General features: G+C 49.8%; 7 protein-coding genes across 7 annotated transcripts; 3 read left to right on the forward strand and 4 right to left on the reverse strand.

The window, feature by feature from the left end:
* Positions 1-156: 156 nt before the first annotated feature.
* CTAM01_09934 (uncharacterized protein) lies at positions 157-3,853 on the reverse strand (the record flags this gene model as incomplete). The annotated part of the gene is made up of 5 exons (XM_060525950.1): positions 157-363; positions 431-959; positions 1,022-2,074; positions 2,148-2,260; positions 2,861-3,853. 5 exons carry the CDS (start codon positions 3,851-3,853, stop codon positions 157-159), a joined length of 2,895 nt encoding a protein of 964 aa, XP_060379459.1.
* A 1,620-nt stretch (positions 3,854-5,473) lies between these two features.
* Positions 5,474-6,223, forward strand: CTAM01_09935 (uncharacterized protein; the record flags this gene model as incomplete). Its single annotated transcript, XM_060525951.1, has 1 exon — positions 5,474-6,223. The coding sequence occupies one exon, from the start codon at positions 5,474-5,476 to the stop codon at positions 6,221-6,223; it is 750 nt and encodes a 249-aa protein (XP_060379460.1).
* A 193-nt stretch (positions 6,224-6,416) lies between these two features.
* On the reverse strand, positions 6,417-7,088 carry CTAM01_09936 (O-methyltransferase; the record flags this gene model as incomplete). Its single annotated transcript, XM_060525952.1, has 1 exon — positions 6,417-7,088. One exon carries the CDS (start codon positions 7,086-7,088, stop codon positions 6,417-6,419), a length of 672 nt encoding a protein of 223 aa, XP_060379461.1.
* A 1,908-nt stretch (positions 7,089-8,996) lies between these two features.
* CTAM01_09937 (uncharacterized protein) lies at positions 8,997-10,343 on the reverse strand (the record flags this gene model as incomplete). The annotated part of the gene is made up of 5 exons (XM_060525953.1): positions 8,997-9,474; positions 9,525-9,719; positions 9,775-9,965; positions 10,031-10,135; positions 10,200-10,343. 5 exons carry the CDS (start codon positions 10,341-10,343, stop codon positions 8,997-8,999), a joined length of 1,113 nt encoding a protein of 370 aa, XP_060379462.1.
* A 1,606-nt stretch (positions 10,344-11,949) lies between these two features.
* Positions 11,950-12,909, forward strand: CTAM01_09938 (short chain dehydrogenase; the record flags this gene model as incomplete). Its single annotated transcript, XM_060525954.1, has 2 exons — positions 11,950-12,007; positions 12,113-12,909. The coding sequence occupies 2 exons, from the start codon at positions 11,950-11,952 to the stop codon at positions 12,907-12,909; spliced, it is 855 nt and encodes a 284-aa protein (XP_060379463.1).
* Positions 12,910-16,503: 3,594 nt separating this feature from the next.
* Positions 16,504-16,987, reverse strand: CTAM01_09939 (uncharacterized protein; the record flags this gene model as incomplete). The annotated part of the gene is made up of 2 exons (XM_060525955.1): positions 16,504-16,827; positions 16,895-16,987. 2 exons carry the CDS (start codon positions 16,985-16,987, stop codon positions 16,504-16,506), a joined length of 417 nt encoding a protein of 138 aa, XP_060379464.1.
* Positions 16,988-17,898: 911 nt separating this feature from the next.
* Positions 17,899-19,889, forward strand: CTAM01_09940 (POT family protein; the record flags this gene model as incomplete). The annotated part of the gene is made up of 4 exons (XM_060525956.1): positions 17,899-17,930; positions 18,000-18,373; positions 18,442-19,107; positions 19,180-19,889. 4 exons carry the CDS (start codon positions 17,899-17,901, stop codon positions 19,887-19,889), a joined length of 1,782 nt encoding a protein of 593 aa, XP_060379465.1.
* Positions 19,890-20,694: the final 805 nt, after the last annotated feature.

Raw genomic sequence — 20,694 nt, forward strand, 5'->3', positions numbered from 1 at the left:
CCATATATCCGATCGCTAAGAGGAACCCCCCGTTTCCAGGAAAATAGGGCGGTGGAGATGGACCTATAGCAACCTCGTTAGCCGATCGTGTTGGGACCCGACGCTAGGTATAGCCTCGTGGTACGCAAACTAGGTACACTCGTTCAGCATGCTGCATTACTCACTTGGACCAGACCTATGAGCAAAACCTTGATCACCGAACGTCCAGTAACCGAAATTAGTTAGGTGATATATGGCTCGCTCTGGGTTCCCGATACGCGCCGAGTTGATGGCCAATACGTTTCGGCCCCAGCCTCTGATTTGGGCGTCACCCCACACATCCCATACCTTGTCTGCAGTTCTAACACCGACTTCTGCGTTCACCTTATGCATCTATGGTCAGCTAATGAAGCAAATTGGGAGTCTACCTCGAAACCTCCGTAAGACTTACCAGTGGGGTGTCGGGTACCATGCCTTGCAACATGATGACGCTTCTAGGATCTTTGTTGAGCTGAGGGTTATCCCACCAGGATGCATTTACGCCGCCGCCGATCCAGGGAGCGAACAGGCCATCATACTCAGGAGGGGATGCCATATTCTCTGCCACTCTAGACCACGCTGAGGGGCAATCTTGTTCAAGTCTCTTTTTCCAGTTGCACGCTGCATTGAGAGACCATTGCCAGTAAGCAAGCTCGTAGGCCAAGTTAGAAATCTCTGTAGGGGACGAATTCTCCGTGACACCCTGAATAGGTGGTCCTAAATCATATTTGCCACTCGCGTTGTTGAACCAAGCGAACGATGCCATGTACTGGGCAGTTGACGTGATGGTACGGTCCCATTGTTGGAGAGTCTCCCTGCTTTGGTTGGCTTTGTAGGCTAGTTCGGCAAGATAGATGGGGTGTGGTTGCTGCCATTGAAGATACGCCCTGGTCTCTCCAGGAGCGATGCCCTTGGTGACAAGCTCCGTCATCTTGGGCCATCTGGTTATCCACTCTGATCAGCAGATGAAGATCTCAAAATTGGATGGACCTGTAAATCTTACCTTGCGCCATCCCATCCCATGCGACGGGCTCTTGCCTCAGCGCTAGGCAGAAGGTCCTCATAGACAGCAGGGAATATCCGATCAAAGTATTTTGATCTTCCCCAAGTCGCCCAATGAGCACAATGCCAAACGACCATCTCCATGTGAAACTTGCCCCACCACCCGTTATACACCAGACCACTTTCCTGTGGTGGCTGGCCAGTGGCTGCGCTGTTGATTCTCATCGCGTATTGGGAGAGTATGATGCGTCGCTGGAGCTCCGTCGCGTTTGGGTTTGACGACTGGGTGAGATCTACGAACCCCCCTTCTTGCCAGTACCTCTGCCAATCGAGACTGTTCCGCCGGCGAATTGAGGAGGGCAGTGACGGTCTTTGAAGCTTGAGACTATACTGGGCAGTGAAGGACAATCCATTCGCTCTGGCGACATTCTTTCCGGAGGCGGCTGGGAACAGTCCATAGCGATGCGCATTAGTCGTGTTAGAATTCTGTTTCCCAATTCTCCTCAAAGTCAATGGTGTTTCCTTGGGCCACCGCAAGTTCTGGTAGTATGACGTTTCTTGCATTGTGTGATGGATATGAGCTGTGTCATCAGAATCAACTCCGGGTTTAACAATAGAAGTAGTGTGATTGTCCGGGAATTGGTAGCTCCCCATGAACACCTCAAAGTCTGATGTCTTCTCAACCTTGTGGATCGGAGGAAACGGAAAGTCAAATTCGACTCGAAGGGTTCCTTCAAAGATCAATACGGACTCGATGTCGAAAGTAACGGAGTCGGTGTCAAAATCTCCTTGAGTAACCACTTTCACATCCTCACCATCAACCTTGAACGACGAAGTAGTAACACCGTTCCAGAGGTCAAGGACTTGGCGGGGTTCCGTGATCGATGATAGCGTCTCGTTCTTGTAACTCAAGCTGATGCGGCCAAGATTGATGCGGTTGGGGTTAGCACTCAACCATTTCGATATTTCTGGCAGCTTCGGATCTTCAAGGTCGTAGATAACTTCTCTTCCATGCGTAACTACAGGGACGCCCGCATATTCTTCCAGCTTTTCTCTAGTGAAATACAGCGCGATGTTAGTCTCCGAAGGACGCGAGTGTGCAATTGACTGAAGGGCCAAGGTCTTACCCGTTTTGTGGCAACGCATCCTTATGCCATCCCCAGCTGGAAAGTGTGTTGAAAGGTACCAACGATTGCGTACCTGTGATGTCAAAATTGAACGCAAAGTCTCCATTTCCAACCTGAAGAGGTGTTGTGGTATTGTCTATGACTTTAGGCACCTCTGTTCGCAATATATTGAAAGACTCCACAATAGCTTTTCTGTGAAAATATCAGTAATGCCAAACATGAGAATATGACGTCTTTTCCTAGACCAATAACTTTCTTTCCTCATACCTGTCAATGGCTGCAGCTGCTAAGGCCGGCGCTAGCAAAAAGAATTGCACGAACATCTCACAAGGTCATGATGCCAATTACTGGCTAGAACTTCAGTGATGATTGACTGGATAGGCATCACTTTGAAGACTTCTGAGAATTCGACGGATAAGCGTGCAGACATATATCCGTGATATCGCGAGGTAGAGACGGGTGACTCGGTTCAAGTCTACCCCGAACGCGGGGTTACGGCCCCTGCTGCCGTTCCCAATTTCCATAGGTCCCACGACGAATCACTCAAAAGACGAATGGGATTAGTTCCGTCATATGTGCGGTGCAACCCACGCCCTGATGGAGCAAATAAACTTTAATGAGCATGTGAGAGTGCTATTAAATATGAAAAGCTTGAGCTAGAAGATCTAGAGACTGGCCGAAACTGCAATTGTCTTGTCAATGAACAGTCTTACGGTCTCGTTGAATTCCTCCTCTCTTTCCCACAACGGCACATGGCCACAGTCTTTCCAAGCAATGTACTCCGGCCCGTCTCCCAACGCAGCCTTGATTAGCTCAAAATGCGGAAAGGTAATGGTTTCGTCAAAAGTCCCGTGCATCACCAAGATTCGGGTCCTGCCTACTTCGTCCCCTATTCTTGCGAGATCTGCGTCGCTCTTGTGGTGCCATCCAGCGGCAATAGCCTGTAGCACGACGCCTTTTCTCCGAGAAAAGTCGGTAACTTCGCAACGCTCTGCGAGTTCCTCTGCCACAAAGCGGTCAAGGTTGGTGGGAAAGGTTTTTTCTGGGTCCAGGGATCCGGTGTCCGGCGCATTGAGATAACTCCTAGTGAACAGCCTACTGGCCTTGTTCTTGAGCTCTACGTCAACTGCTGTGGGAAGAAACATGGCGACTCGTTGTTTCATATGCTCGAATGTGTGAACGGTTCGAATCAGGCGGGGAGCCGTAGAGATGAGGATCAGCGATTGCAATCGTTGAGGTATCAGAAGGGCAAGTTCTTGCGCAATCATGCCACCTAAGCTGATTCCTGCAATGTTCAAGTCTCGCGGGTAGTAATGAGAATCAGTATCGAGCCAGCCAATGTGCCTCAGCAGTTCGACGAGGTCCTTTGCCATATCCAAGGTGCTGTACCTGCAATTTGGCTTGGCCGACTTGCTCACCCCGCGATTATCAAAGACAAGGGAGCTGTAGTCCTCGCCACGCAGATGCCCAAAGTGTCGATTCTGACGCTTCCACAGGTTCCGGCTACCACCGAGGCCCATGATCCAGACAATTTTCTTTGGTCCTCGGCCGTGAATTTCGTACCACATAGGGAATGGCCCACCTGGACGGGACTCAGCCACCGTCGCGAATCCCGATAGCCTAGGTTTAAGACCCCATTGCGTCGTCTTGTATGCGGGATGGCGAAGAATTTCCTCTGCTGAGAGGCTTGTCGCTTTGGTGGACATCTTGTTACTAATCGATCAAGCCTAAATTGCGGGCATGAAATTTGGCGATTGTTGGCTTCCATGTTATGTCAAGCAGTCAAATATGACGGTCTGCTAAGTCTGGGGATAAATTTGGCTCACCGGGGATTTTTCAATATCGGGACTGGTCATGTCCAACGTGAGCGATAGATCATCATCGGCATGGTCGGTAATGCTCAGTTACTGAAGGTTCGCGGTCGCTCGGATCTGTGTTTCACAAGAACCGAGGCTGATGCTACCAAGAGTGGCACACAAGCGCCGATGCTCCAGCCCTTCGGACGACCACAAGAACAACTGGGAGCTTCCAATACTGATGCTCTAGGTTTCAATCGGCACGCTGGGAGCTGCCATGTTCAATCACGAAGGTTGCTCAATTATGGACAAAGTCCAGAAACAACGGTAGACCTGAAGGCTTGAAAAATTGAAGGCGCCCCGACCCAGTATGCCTTATTAGCGGAGGTTTCATGCTGAGATGGCGCAGCTATGGGCTTCAATAACATCCTTTGGCATTCCCAGTGCGACATCCACTTAAGTCTTTGAGATCGGACAGTCCTTTATGCTCTCCGCTCACCTCTATCCTTAACAGTCTTGATACTTGCCAGATGTTGTCAAGTTCTCTCAATCGAAAGTCTCATATTTTGATTGAAACTACCAGAGCATGATAGACTGACATGCACTCATTGGGTTATTCGTTAAAACCCCGCTCACGGCGCGTCTCGTGTCAGCGTCCTTACGCTTGACCTGGCCAGAACATTGACGCCTGTTATTGAGCGCGCTGCCCCTACTCACTTCCAACTGTAGGAGCCCGGGTCGGCCTCGCTGGGAGCCCGGGACCGCCACAATCATACCACAATCATACAGTGACTCGAGGGCCTGCAGATTCACGTCGCGGCTAATAGACGCTTCGTCTTTTGTTGTCCTCCGCAAGGTGAGTCGCCATCTCTCAAGACCGAGCACGTGTCTCACAGGTCCAGCTGTTCATTCAGTCAAAGGATAGCTGCCTCCATTGGCGCCTACAAAGCGACGCGTTTCGCTAAGCGCCCTGTCTGGGGGGACAAAGCAAAGGCAGTTGGGGTTGACTCGCTACGACTCAGACAGCCAAGCCTGTCGGCTCCAGTGTTGGACAGCCTACCAGATGCGCGCCAGGGTTTGGAGAATGAATGATTGGATGTGACTGTTCAGCGCTGCAACAGTAATAGCGCCAAAGCTCAAAGGACTGGTGTTACTATTTGCGTTGAACAACATTGTGAGGTTGGACTCATTGGATGTTGTTTCCGCTCAAGAGCAATGGCCTTTGTCCATTTTCATCTTATAAAGATGGGTTTCCTGGTGTCCTCGATGCTGTCTTGAATCATCTTTACTACGACATTTCATTCTTCTCTCCACTACTTGGCGCCTGTGTTTCCTCGGAGTTTTTTAAGTACTTTGCACTGCCGGTCGGTCTCGCCTTTTTTGCATTATTTTCTCGTTACAGCATCGTTCGATAGGCTTCCCGTGGCCATCTTCCAACTTTGCGTCTTCCTCTCCATTTTTGTGTGCTTTTCGCGATCGCATACTTCCAAACTATTTCCGACATACACGTTCTTTCACCTCACAACGACAATGGGAAAGTTCGGAAACGCTATTAAGGCCGGCCAGAGTGCCGTTGAGCTCGGCCGCAACGTGCAGGGCCTCGCCGGCGCCGCCTCCGAGTTCCGTAACGCGGATAAGGCAGAAATGGGTCGCCAAGCCGGACGCGGTGTCTTCAACGAGGGCGCTGCAACGGGCAAGACCATGGGGAAATCATGGCTCAAGACATTCGAAGTCGTACCCCGCCTAGTCTGCCGCGGTCTCCAATTTCTCTTCGCTCTCATCGCCTGCGGCTTCTACGGCAACCGTGTCGACGCTGACCGCAAGGCAAACGATGGCTTCTCGCCGGAATGGATCTTTGCCATTACCGTGGCAGGAGCTTCAGCTATCACGGCTGTTCTCTTCGTCGCTGCCACACCGCTCGGCGCTATTCCCTATGTTGGCAGCAGAATCAAGATCTTCAAGACCTACCGTGCTTTCGCTTGGGACTTTGTCCTTTTCGTTTCTTGGATCGTGGTGTTTGGCATTTTTGCAGCAATTTTCCTTCACAGGGAGAGCGACAACTCATACAAAGGCAGCAAGACGAGCTTGATGAAGGTTGCAGTCTGGATCGACTTGGTCAATGCAATCTTTTGGTTCGTTTCTGGTGTTTACGGCTGCATCAAGACATTTTTGGGAGACAAGACGGACGCAATGACCGACAAAATTGGTCAGAAGTTATTTGAGAAGAAGAAAGCTAAGGAAGTGCCTGCCAAGGAGGCGGGCTACGCCGAGAGCGTATAATGCGCCAGCTACATACCACATAATTGTTTAACAACAATTCGATCCTTCAATCACTGCACTAGATTTAGCTGTAGAAAGAGACTTGATAAGATATCACTCAACGTACACAAGAGCGACACTCAACCAGTCCTGTACAGGGCCATTCGCTGACTCGTTGCGTTCTCCTCATTCCCAGCTGTCGTACTAGATGTTCCTAATCGACTACTGCTAACAAGAAGCCGTCCAAAACCGTGTGACCCTCATGGACCGTATGCGCGGTTGATATCATGGGAACAACCGTCGCCGTGACTCTCTTATCCTTTCCGACGTGGGTCAACAAGGACTCTTTCCCCTCCTTCGCCTTATCTTGACCCAAGATGTTCCACACCACATTATCGACGTAGATGCATCCCTTCGGTCTGGTCAATTTCACTGCCCAGTCAAAGTACTTCTCCTGCTCGCCCCATGATGCATCGCAAAACACCATGTCAAACTTGCGGCCCTCTGCGGCCAGCTTGGGTAGGACGTCCAGAGCGGATCCGAGTATGATCTCGACGTCGAGCCCCGAGACATTATCAAGGGCTACATCGCGATGCTTTGGGTTGATCTCAATGCTAGTGACTTTCGCTCCCGCTTCGGCGAGCCAGATGGTCGAATACCCGCCGAGGGTACCAATCTCGAGAACTTCCTTGGCGCCTATGAGCTTACACTGGATGGCGAGAAATTGGCCTTGGAGCGGGGCAACAGTGATCTCTGGTAAGTTGTGCCTCTGAGAGTTCGCGATCGCGCTGTCCAATTTCCCGTTTGGTGGGAGAAGATTTGTTCGAGCGACGCTTTCGATGGCATCCACAGCCGCGACGGTGTTTTGCTCCTCATTGGACATCATGGTGGCGTTTCAGGTGATGGTTTTCAGTTATGACTGTTTGTTGTGTCTCCAAAATGACTCCCCATCACCGTCGCTGGCGGGACCGGACTTAAATACTTGCCCACGTTGGTACGCTTGACCTACCTTTACTAGCAGATGGGGTAGACGAAGCACTTTACTAAAGATACGTCAAGTATTGTAGTTGGAGCTCGGAAACCGAGCAGGATTGCTTCGGCGAATTGCACTGCTTGGGAACTTTTGCTCTTACATCACACGCTATCGAGTTTGGAGTACATACCTACAACACAGCTTCCAACGGGTTCGGTCCGATCGGCCGCCGAGATCTATACGAATCTACGAAGAACCCCCTCTCGCGTTCAACGATGCATGCGAAACCGCCGAGATATGCCACCGACTTGCGAAGAATCAGGAAGTTTATCACAGACCGCAATTGGACATTTCATGCATCTGATGCAAGGAATTATCAAGTATTACACAGCGGCCCGGACCAAGTATAAAAGCCGGTTCCGGTCCGTCCACCGTGGGGCCGCAGAAGTAGCTCAGACCGAAACGCGACGAGCGGGGCCGAGACGGTGTGGGGGAGGAGTTTTGCTAGGCAAGCCAAGGTTTCCTGAAGATGCAACACCGCATCGCACACAAGTGTGGTGATGACTTTCTGGAGCGATGGAACAAGGAACTAGTTCATGCTCAAATACCTCAATGTAAGACGGTCTTTGAAATATTACCTCGCTCTCGGTGAGTCTGTCCAACTCAGCACGAGCTGAAGACTGGTGACAACATGCACGTGCCCGGCCCGGCTCATGCCTCCATGTCGTTACCTCCTACCGTCTTTACACAGTACTTTCGCACACGAAATAGATGGGAAACAAGATCTATACAATTTCTTCGATGTCTCAGAGAGTTAGCTAGATTGCAACTGAAAAAGTCTGAGTAGAAGAAGGGTCTATTGGCTTCAAGGTATACCACCAAACACAGGTTGAGCTGTCACGCAACTACGCCAGAGTATCAGTTGAAGGGGAGAAGAGAAAAGACAGAATCGTTTTGCCCAGAGGCCAAACTGGGTACGATACTGGAATTCCTTTTCCCGGAGTAGGGTCAGCAATATTGTCACATGGTACGATAAAGTTTTCTCAAGGCTCAATATCAAAGGTCTTCCATCCTACGGGGGTGTCCAATGAGGTATTTCTAAAGGTGGGCAAGATCGATTCTGCGATACAATCGTGTAAACATCTTGTCCTAGAGGCCTCCAGTAACACATGTAGTGCCGAGACCTAGTAGAATCCGTGTCGATGATCGCGAGTGCGACATCTTCGATCCTTTGGGGTTATGGTCAACAACCTTCAGCTAGCAACAAAGAGACTATGCCTTAATGTCAACACGGGGATAATTTCGCAAAAAATTGCGAGAGATCTTAGATGTAGCGATGAGGCTAGCGGGCCGCATTTGGTGCCCGCGGATTGCGTCCGGCGCTAGAAGTCATAAGGTCCACTTCGTATGAGAATAAGGGGGTCACTCAATGCATCTATCTCCACCAGAAACCTCATCGCAAACCAGGCACAAAATTCGTGCAGTGCCACCAATCACCTCGCTGGATTTGGTCAACACTACTCCTCTCAGCTTCTCAAAGCCCTGAGCGTGGTTGTGCGACCTATTCTTAGCTTTGTTCCATTTGGGCCGATGATTTACTTAGGCGATGTCACTGGCCGAAGGGAAATTTGCGCCAGAAGTTATGGGTATGGCCTGGGCCAATTGACAGTCTGTCCAAACTCGCTAACAATTCGGTCGAGTTCGACGGACGTTTTGAATCCATTAAATTACCAGTGGATTACCACATGTAGGTACGGGTCCTGTATTGCCTCTCGTTGCCTCTCATTCACTCATCAACAATTACTGTGCCGGTCGCGTTGCCTAGACCACATTGTCCCCGCGCTTCGTCTCAACCTCCATTCCAAACTCTTTCTGCACTCTGATCGCCCCGAACCCACTCTTTGTCACGATCCTTTTTTGGCTGTGATCGTCTGGCAAGCTGTCGCTGCTGATATCGCCCAGATCTCTGCCGTAAACCCTTGTTTCAACCCCAGATCGACTAGCTTGGCTGATGTTCTTTCTCGTGGGGTCCCTCTCCCCAAGCTCGAGATAACTGTTCTTGACAGCGGCTGAGGCGGCTGGGTCTTTAGATGACTTGTTTTTCGAGCCGGTGAAGGACGTGAGGCGGGCGAGGGCGCGTTCGAGTAAGGGTCGACATGCGGGGAGGTTGGCGACAAGCATCCCGATGCCAACTTCTGCCTGTGCCCAAGCGAGGATAATGCTGAGGCCTTGCAGAAACTTTTCGGCATCGTTAAGTAGGAGGAGGTAGTTGAGTCGAACAATCGGAGCCACGGATGCACTGGGAGCTTTTAGCGAGGACAAGACGTTTAAGCGCCGAGCAAAACTTACAAGAAACCCAAGCCTAGAAGACCGATAACAGACGCCTTGACCTTATTCGCCATCTGCAGTCTCCAGATGAGAGCAAAAGGCATGATTGCGAATATCCAGTCAGTTGAGATTGATACTGCGGCAACCAAGAAGGACAGGGCGGTCTGAATTTCTCGAGGTCTACATTCGCCTGGCATGCTTTGATGCCAGTTTTTCCTAGTACGTCTTGTCAGCCCGTGCAGAACCACACCTAGACAGGCTAAAGACTCACTCAACCGGCGAGCATTGGAAGAACAAATACATGCCAGTACCTCCTGTGCAGACTGTGACTAGTGCGAGGCAGGTGTAGATGACGATTTGGACCCAACGTTGGCCATTACCGATGCGTAGCAGAGTGAAACCAAGGGACCACTTGAGGGTAACCAAGGTAAAACACCAGAACTCCTGGAAAACATAAAACCACTATAGATCCGTCAGTTGACTGCATACATCGGATGGTGTCACCCTTCAGGTGGAGCATAACTTACGAAGTATGAGTTGGCAACTTGTTCTGCAGAAAGGGTGCTATCCAGTTGCCCAACTCCGCTCCAGGCCATACCTATTAAACCGATTTGCGACACTGCCCAAACCGGCTTCGATATGTTAGTCTAAAACGACTCAAAATCACTCCGCACTGCGCGCATAATCAGAACGTACAATAGTAGCAACCATGGCCCAGTCATCCGGTCCCCATGCTTTCCTCTGCGCACGAATCCAAAACCGCAAGATCATGGTGATGATGTCGAAAGGCAGCGGCACCAGGACGGCAGCGGCCATATCCTTCGACGTAGCCGCGCCCATCTTGTCGAAGTTGCGGGTTCGTGATCACTGAAGAACCTGCTTCGTGCTCCACGGGTTCGTTTCGAGGTGAGAGAAAGAGTGCCACAAATCGAACAGCGAAAAGAACAGTAAAGACTCGAACGACCCAGAAAACTTATAAGGGAATGCAAAGAACATAGAAAAAGCAAGCACGGATCTGACAATTACTTAATAGCGGCCCAACTTCTTCTGGCAACCAAAGCTCGCATAGGATCCACCGAACCCAGCCCCGGGATCACTGCCGTTGCGGCACTGTGGTCCTCCTTGCCACAAAGGGGCGCTGGGATGAGCATGGTAAGTGAATTCAACCCCCTTGCGAAGCTCAGACTGTCCAATTTCGAAATGATTCCGTCGGCAAAATGCTCGTGTTTCCTGTCCACTAATCAGGAACGATGATGTGCTTGTCAGTTGCCTCGCCCTGACAATAGATGTAGGAACACAACAGAGGCGGAGTTGGTTCCGAGATGGTTATTGGACTCTACTTGTGAATTCCCTCAATTGTACCATGGGTTCAGCAGAATATCTTCCCATCGAGAATGATGGAGAGGTTATGTTCGGTCTCTTTGGCGTTCTTCCTCCTGAAGTTTGCCCAGTACGCAAAGTTTAGGCGTGCCTTCCCAGCTTCCTAGCTTTCAAGGATTCTTTATGTGACATGTGATCACTGCTATCGTTTGAAGCTATCGACGCTCGGCCAAAGTCAAAAACGTGGATAGTATTGGCCGGCATTCTATCCAGCGTTACAGTCGATGCTTCGCGAGATCGGTGGTTTCCAACGACAACGAATATACACCATCCATGCATCGTCGCACTCATGCCACTGTCCCGAAACGTATGGCCCCCATCTTGAAGTAGATCGATGCCAAATTCGGCAGATCCCTTCCGAGCATCGGGGAGTTCTTCAAGAGTTTCCGGCGGTGTCAAGCTGCGAAGAATCTTGGCCTGACCCATAATAGTGGATTATTTTCTTCAACACGCTATGCATACTCGTGGAGACAGGAATCTCAGGAGTGTCCATAGTTTCCATAAATGCCCCTCTACAGTGCGCATACAATGGCCAGCATCAATGCAAGACCTGGTCGGCTAGGTAAAGAAATGCTAGATTGGCAAGCCATCATGAAAGCGATGAGCGCTACATTGGTCGTTGTGGATGTTGAAGCAGAAGACTGTCTCCTGGTTACACAGGATCAAGTAATATCAATGATTAAACCAACATACTTTGGGAATTGAGGGAATTTTTAACTGGCCCTGGACTTTCCCCCAAGGTGTTCATACTTCCGAGTTTCACGACTGGTTTATGCATATTGAGATCGGCAGAAGCCTTTGGTAGTTGACGTGTCTGCGTGGAGAGCCAAGATTCATGATCCTGCTCAGCCCCTAGTCGAGACTCCTCTTCGGATCCCACCCACCATGCGGCCCGGCGGCACTGACCAGTTGGCTAGTTCACGAAGTGGACATGCAAGCATCGGGATGAAGCAGCAGCAACAGGACACAATATATAAAGCACACAATTATCACGTGGAGAGAGGCATAATATTCTCCCCGCCTCCACGTCACATTGTTTATTCTGCTCTTCTGACATCTGAGAAAAATGGCTCCTTTCAGGGTTTTCGAGGGCAAGCTTGCCATTGTCACTGGTGCATCGCGAAGTACGTGGTTTTTTAAACTTTCCGGGTCTCTTCAAATAGGATCCTTTTCCATAGCAAGGATTCAACATTTGGCTTGAAATCACAGTGGACTGACTATTTATCAAGGCTTTGGCGCCGTTCTTGCTGAGCACTTTGCCAGCAGAGGTGCCAACGTTGTCATCAACTATGCCACCGAGGGCTCAACGTCAAAGGCTGAGGCCTTGGCCAAGGACTTTGAATCCAAGTACAACGTCAAGGCTCTCCCCGTCCGGGCTGACTTGAGCAAGCCCGAGGCGCCTCAGCAGCTTGTTGACGCCGCCAAGGCTCACTTCATCGATGCCAACGGCCGTTTCCAGATCGACATCATTGTCAATAACGCTGCCACGGTAAACGCTCAAGGCATTGACCAGCTGGACCTCGATCTTTTCGATGAAACATTCAATTTGAACTGCAAGGCACCCGCCCTCCTCGTCAAGGCCGCTTTCCCTTACTTGCCTACCGACCGCTCTGGTCGTATCGTCAATATCTCCAGTGCAACCACCACATGGGGTGTCTGGTGGCAAACATCATACGCTGGCACCAAGGGCGCTATCGAGGCGATGACCCGTGTCTGGGCACGTGAGTTGGCCGAAAGAGCGACCGTCAACGCCGTTGCTCCTGGACCTATGGACACTGGACTGTACTCTGGCCTGCCTGACGAGCCCCGTGAGGCTCTTCGCCCGTTAAACAACCTGACGCCTCTTGCCAAGGCTAGACCTGGTGTTGATAGCCAGGAGGTTCTCGACTTGGCGGCAAGCATTGGAGGTCGCCCCGGTTACTTGGAGGAAGTTGCTGGAGTTGTGGGAGTCGTTTGTTTGCCCGAGAGTGGGTGGATGACTGGTAACCTTGTGGGGGCCAGCGGAGGAGGTGCTTTTGTTCGTTAAGCGATGCCAATTACCTTGCATGTCGGATAAGCATTACTGGTGTTTGGAGCGATGATGTTCTCGTTTTAGCTCAGGCAGGTGAATGGATGAAGATCAACAATTACATGGGCGCAGATGAAGCGGCAGATCCCTCATATAAAAGCGCGCCAACGAACGAGGGAATAACGTTGGCAATGCGACAGTGCGTGGAGTTGCAATGGAGACAATTGTCGGAGAAACTGTCGTTTTCGGATCAGGTGCAAGCTATGCTTGTTCAATCAAGGGCATGGTATTGGTTTGTTGGATCGCCGACTTAGACGGATGGATTCCGTCCTTTCGTTTGGTTCCCTCACACATCGCTTAGATAGCAGCGCAGGGTTATCGAAACTCATTTCAGGCACCTGCTAAGATCTCAGGGGGTGCACTAGTAACTACCAACGATGCTACGGTCTCGGCGCCACCCGTCATGTTTAAGTTGACAGGGGATCATCAGGCGAGTCCGTGAACCCTACAGGAGCCCCATTGGAGGATTTGGCCCCCAGTCTGATAATCATCTTGCATGTCCGGATGAAGCAGCAGAAGTACGGATATCTCCTCGAAGCTTTGCAATCAATAGGGGGTCGGAACGTTTTTCTTTGGTATAGAGAAGGCATAGCTGTCGCAACTTGATCGCTAAAAAGGCGGACAAATGTGCTTCAGCAAAGCACTGCTTCTCACGACGACCTCATGGACCCTGGTTGCGTGTATGTACATGCCCCCCTGGCTTTTAAATATGTCTCAAGTTGTGTCTAGGCAGCTGTGGTAGCCCTTGTTTCTGCTCAAAAGGCCTGCAACAGACAAAAGGATTTTTGGAAAGGCAATGATTTTCTCGACATGGTGAATTAACAAATATGCTTATGGTGTGACTCGATGACATAGAGTTGATGTTATTACCGCCAGGCAACTTACTTACTCTCTAGCACGGGAGCCCGAGGTCTGATGGTCCCTTTTAAGGACTTGGCTCTCGTGAAGGGAATGGAAACGAAGGCAACCAAAGCTGGCAGCGAGTCTTGATCATTCGGTGGCCTCTTTCTTTCTGGGAGTTCAATGTCAACGCAACATGTTTCCGAATAGAACTCCCCATGGTCCACTGCTTGATCTACGCATCATTACGTGCTAGAGTCATGAGTATATCTTTGGGGCTAGGCGTGAAATGGCAAAGTTTGTTACAATTTGACGTTCATAGTCACCGTTACGAATTTGTTTTCGCGACAAAATGCTTCCAGAGTAAGCTAGAGCTCGGGAGTAGTACGGGCAGAGCATAAGGTCTGTGAAGTAACTCTCAGCTGAGCAGTATTATGGGTTGCGTTGTCATTCCCCGCCCATACCCATGAAGCTCAATCACAGTACACTCGGAGAGTCACATTCCCAGATGCAAGGGGTATTTCAACCATCAATCAGTCTTGATTATTTGCGAAGCCATGATCGAGATCATGAGATTGATCTAACATGAATCTGAGAGGTCAAAAGAAGGGCTTTTTGGTACTTAGTAGTCTCCCAATCAACACGTTCTTCGCCGATACTTATCTCACCATTGTGATAACTCACATTTTCCAATAGGTTCGAATGCAATTGAGCCTCATTCGTGACCCGATTTCAACTGTTTTCACAGTGCGTGGGCAGAGAATGAGTATTATGCATGCCACGATTGCAAAGAACCTCTGAATCCTACCGACGCCGAAGGCTCGGAGGCCTCCGCCCAAAAGTTGAGATTCATTGCATCATGGCCAAATTCCTCGACGCGTATGGATTGCCGAGGGGAGTATCTAGCGTTTGGTCAAATTGAGAAAGGTCTTGTCAAACATGAATTACAGCAGGGTGTTCACCTTTAGTACAAGGCTTATGAGACGTCTGACTAGTTGCAAGGTCGATGCCGCGATGGGGTTCTAGTGTTGATGATGTCACATTGAAATAGAATATAGACTATTTCTGTCGTTTTTATCATACACGGTGCTCAATTGAATGTTTTACCTACCTATCTCACGCGATGATTTGAAAGTACTCATACTGCTCTGCACAACGATTATATTAACGCAACGAGAGATTCCAAGGCAGTCAAGTGACCGCGACAACTTGATGCAACAGTTATATCACTCTTAAAACCAAATGAAGGCTCAAATTTATTTGAACGCCACGAGTGAAATGAAGCGCTGAGTTTGCCCTTGCACAGCGACGCCAGCGTCTGTTCCAATTCTCTGAAGCGAAAGAGTGGACTGCCAAACACCTGTGCCCAAATGCTTATCAACAGGGATTCGGAAGATCAATAGCACAAGCACATGGTAGATATATTGCATTGTATGGATGATTTCCTGAGGCAGTCAGTTTCGGTTTTGAATCATATGTTGTGTCCTTGAGGTTTGCTACGTTCACATAAGTAATAGCCTCTCTTATGGAGCACGTTTGGACTCAGAAAATGAATCCCTCACATCTGGCCCACATGCTGAGAACTTATTTAATTGACCAATCTAGGAGGAGTATTATTACATGTGTGAAATTTGAAGTGCTGAGTATGATTCATCCTGAGTTGGAGCTCTTTGAGAAAATTACCTTCATACTAGTGATTCTTGTAACGGCGTATCTAATGTTTCGGAAAGGTAGCAGGCTCTATAAAGATATTACATTGCACGAATTCCTGGTGCATATGTTAGCCTAATAACTCAGATACTGATGAAATACCTGATACTTCAAGTATGCATATAATCGCAGCCGTGGTAGTCAACTGAGTAGCCATCGTACCCAACAATCAATTCATGAATCACAACCAATTCCAAATTACTCTCAGTTTCGCTTTAGTAATATGTAATATTTGACGTTTAATCTGAATCTGCTATTTCTTTCCTGATTGATAGTTTAGAAGAAGGTGGTCTTCCTACTTTTCAAGTGTCGTAGGGTATTTTCCTGCAAGCATTGAAGCAACTCTATGCCTCGGAAGTCAGGCGGTCAGAGAACTAGTACTTCTTAAACTTACTCGAAAGGGGTAAAAGAATTCGAAACCGTTCCAGGTACAGGCCCATGCTCGCTAGCGGCTCAAGTTTAACGTTCACGACCTATAAGCCAAATAAGTCCAGTAGCAATGGTCTCGAGTTCGCTCAAGGCCACAAACGGTGTATCCACCCACCATTCTCACGAACATTGAGCTCTTAAGCCGCCCTGATCGGCACCTTCCCCGGATTGTCTCCGTATCAAGTTTAACTTTTCTGAAGTGGAGGGAGATCATAAACGTCCGGTGACTCGGTTAGGCGTGCATTCGGCCGGATTCCTATGGCGTGCTGCCAAGGCCCCGCCAGTCGCTTCCCTGCTCCCGCATCGGAGGCTGCGGCCCATGCCGCCCGCTCTCAGCCTCAATCTCTTGGCTCGGGGAATATTCCGGCTGATAGAGGATCAGCAATCTGGGTAGTTGGTAAAGCGCAGATTGTTCTAGCCGATCTTCAAGTAACGTTCATTGCGATCAAATAATTGTCAAACATGGTAAACTCTTCCCATAAAAGCTAGACAATTTCGGCAAACCCGACAGAGAGACCAGGGTGCCGAAGAGGTCTTTGAGTCTCCAAGAATTCCGGAATTTTGTTAGTAATCCTAGATGAACTGTACTTGGGAGCCGCTTCTTGCAACGTTATACACTTCTGATTCATCGCGATATGTAGCAACAGCGAAGAATAACTCAATTCCCACAAAAATGGCCGGAAATCGGAGAAAGCAAGCCACAAAATAGGCCTGAGAGGTGAGCAGACCCATCGCACGTGCGATCCAGGGGCGATCCTCCTTAGCCCCAAAGACGTTTCCGCCTGGGCAGATTTCCTCAAGCATCCAGACCTTAAATTCGCTTTGAACTGTCTGGCTCAGTACGGAGCACAATTTTCCTATCATTCTTCGCGCGTGGCTTTGCTTTCCTAAGGTCCACTAGACACGTGTTTCTGATTAGGTTGCCTTCGAGCCTCAATGCAATGAGATTTGAACCTCGACCCACTCGTGGAGACTGGAGAAAATTTTGCAAGGTCTGGTAAACAAGACAGAAACTGCCAAAGCAAGCGAGAGTGAGAGCTTCGAAAGTCCCTCGCATATAAGAATGCGCATCCCGTCGCAGAGTGTCACAAAAGAGCCGTGCATTTGACACACCCGAATGTTGCCTGATAAGTATGCGTGATGTCAGCAGAGATAGTGGGAAGGTGATACTGGTGTATGCTCATGTTGGCTCAATCTACCAAATGCGGTCGAACTAACGCCCGGCTCAACGGCAAGAAAGCAAGACAGACAACGCACAGCTGCAAATCATTTCCAACGAGGGAAGGTTACAGAAGATGTCCGTTGACAAACGATCCGGTTCCTGCAGCTAGCGGTAGCTTCCTCAGCAGCTGCATGATTCAGTCTTATCCGTAGACTATCGTTTGCGGAGTAACGTTGTAGAACCCCCAAACCCCAGATTCAAGGCCCTTTTGTTGATGGACCTCGGTATGGGCAGCATGAACTAATATCATCAATAAGGTCAAAGGCCAATAGGAAAGCCATATTTATGACCGCTTTATTCCCCTTAACCTCGCTTGGCGCCACCCGTTCGGGCCTTTTGCCAAGAGGGCCACTTATTTTCTCGTATGTCGACCGATGTGTCCGTTATTATCAATCAAAAAGATCGGCTCACTCGGCCGAGTGGAGTCCGGCAGGTGGTTCGGCCATCGGCTTGTGGCGTGTGGTTGCAAAAGTTCCTGGGGCGACGTTCCCGACTCGGGCAAGACTTTTCTAGTGGAAACAGAAGACATCGAAACATGGGCCGCGGGCGGCGAACACCTCGGAGTCGTCCGACACCGAGGGTAAGGGCATGCATCTAGTGGTGATACTAATGTGTCTCCATTGCTCCCCACCAGGCCTGGCTTTTGGAACTTTTCTCGAAAATTTCTTCCTCTTCTCCCTCTCTTTTCCTTTTCCCTTGGTTCAGCTACTCTATCGGGCCTGTCTTGAGATATCGATTGCGTAAAAATGGCCCAGAACCACGAGGACACGGCCGCAGAGTACGTAACAATGCGCATATCGTCGGTCTAACATCAAGAGGATCTGGCACTGACAACTCGTATTCGCAGGCTCCATGAGACGTTGGGTGAGCGCTTGCCCAACAAGGAGACGACTGATCTTGCGGGAGGCTACATCACGCCAGCCGACCCCGAGAAGAAGTTCTCAAGCACCGCCGACTCAGAATCGGGACCTACGCCTGATGGTGCTGAACCCAATGAGTTTGAGAAGGGATCCCTGCGTCGTGTTGGAGAGAACCTCCCCGCTTCAGCCTTCCTCATTGCTGTTGTCGAGCTCACGGAGCGATTCACCTACTATGGTGCCCAGGGTCTCTTCCAAAACTACATCAACAATGACCCCAATGGAGCCGACGGCCCCAAGGGTCTTGGGATGGGTCACCAGGCCGCAACTGGTCTGAACTTGTTCTTCCAATGGTTCTGCTATGGTATGACATCACTATCCGCTTCACTCTCTACTATCGATCAGTATGGTTTCACTAACACAAGTGCTCAGTGACTCCAATTCTTGGTGCCATCATTGCTGACCAGTACTTGGGCAAGTACAAGACCATCTTGGTCTTCTGTGCCTTCTACGGGGTTGGTCTTGTCATCCTTTGGACGACTTCCTTGCCAGCGGCCATGGCCAATGGCGCTGGCATCCCCGGTTACATTGTTGCCATTATCGTTATTGGTCTCGGAACGGGAGGTATCAAGAGTAACATCGCTCCCTTGATCGCCGATCAGTACCAGCGTCGCGTTATGGCTATCAAGACGGAGTCAAACGGCGAGAGAGTCATCATCGATCCTGCCATCACATACCAGCGCATCTACATGATCTTTTATTGGTGCATCAACCTGGGTTCTCTGTCTCTCATGGCAACTCCCTTCATGGAGAAGTACAAGGGTTTTTGGACCGCCTACCTGATGTGTTTCTGCGTCTTCAACATTGGTATCGCAACATTGGTGCTTCGTCGCAAGACTTTCGTCAACCGCCCGCCGCAGGGATCCGTCATTACCGATGCGTTCAAGGCCCTTGGCATGATGATTGCAGCCCGCAACATGGATGCCGCGAAGCCATCATGGCGTGCGGAGCACGGCAAGGAGAAGCCTGTCCCCTGGAACGACCACTTCGTCGAGGAGCTCAAGCGTGCTCTGAGAGCCTGCAAGGTCTTTGTCTTCTGTAAGTCCATATATTCCTGGCCATGTCTGGTACAAGCCAGATGATTTAAGGCCGCGCTGACATGATTACTAGACCCTATCTTCTGGGTTTGTTATGGCCAGTTCTCGACCAACTTCGTCACTCAAGCTGGACAGATGGAGGGACATGGTATGCCGAACGATTTCATGCAAAACTTCGACCCCATTTCGATTCTCATCTTCACCCCGATCCTCGAGAAGATCGTCTACCCGCTCCTCCGCAAGGCTGGCATAGAGCTTAAGCCCATCATGCGTATCACCATCGGTTTCTGGCTCGGCGCCATCTGCCTGGCCTACGCAGCAATCGTGCAACACCTCATCTACAGCGCCGGCCCCTGCTACGAGTCTCCCGGCGAGTGCCCCGAAGGAATGAGCGGAGGCTCATCGCTCCCTAACCACGTCCACATTGCTGTTCAGACGCCTGCCTATATCTTCATCGGCTTGTCCGAGATCTTCATCTCCGTCACCGGTCTCGAGTACGCTTACACCAAGGCCCCGCCCAACATGAAGTCCTTTGTCCAGAGTATCTACCTCTTCACCAACGCCTTCGGCTCTGCCATCTCCGAGGCCCTAGTGTCCGTCGCAGTCGACCCCAAGTTCTTGTGGATGTACACCGGTGCTGCATGCTCATCTGCCGTGGTGGGATGCATCTTCTACTTCACCTTCCGCCACTACGATGCTGAGGAGGACAAGATGTATGAGTTGGACCGCGATCAGCCGGTTCTGAACAACCAGGGAGTCAAGGAAGCCGAACATGACGATTAATGTCTATATACAAAGAAGAACGGGCGGTAATTGTTACAAGCGTGACGTTGTCACTCTTTCAGCAGTGAGAGACGGTCATGTGGATTGCTCATGTATTGATATTATGAAAAATCAAGATGTATGATGATGGGTGAGCATGGTTTGAGCAACCATGAACAGTATATAAGCTTAATAGAATACCCCAATACCTACAGAGTACCTATGTCCAAAGCATTAGACTTGGAGACCTGATCGATGTCTTGAAGCTTTGTGCACCAAAGAGAAGGGAATGGGTCGCTCGGCTTCGGGCCTTCGGCTTGCGAAAATTACCTTTGGGAATCATGAAGCTCTGACTGAGTTGGGCTTAGCCGACTGCGAGTTCGAGGTCATGTAATAAGCAAATTACATGAAAGTATAGAAGCCTCACGCTGTTACAACAAAAAAGCTAAGTACTTACTAGTTGGATGCCTATCTCAACCTGAGTCCTGTGAGAAGTTGGATACATTGAACAGAAGAATCTGCCTATCTCCGCGGTCCTAGCATTACTCGAATATGGCTAGGTAATTCGATAGGTTTCATCATCTGAAGAAATGGTCCTTTGACCGTCTGTCTTGTTTGACGTCACGTTAGGGAGATGATGGTGATGAATTGACTTTGATGACATCATGACATCAATCACCTCACTACCTCAACTGTGGCTTGCCCAGCACCATCTTAAAGGTCTCGGATGGCCTCTCGATTCTAATACATATTGGTTCCTCGTATGTTTTTACTTCTGTCAGGAAACATTCACGCTCACACGTACTCCTAGCATATTTAAAACCAT

The sequence above is a fragment of the Colletotrichum tamarilloi genome (genome assembly GCF_030869305.1).
Source record: "Colletotrichum tamarilloi strain Tom-12 chromosome Unknown Scaffold_42.1, whole genome shotgun sequence".
Lineage (NCBI taxonomy): Eukaryota > Fungi > Ascomycota > Sordariomycetes > Glomerellales > Glomerellaceae > Colletotrichum > Colletotrichum tamarilloi.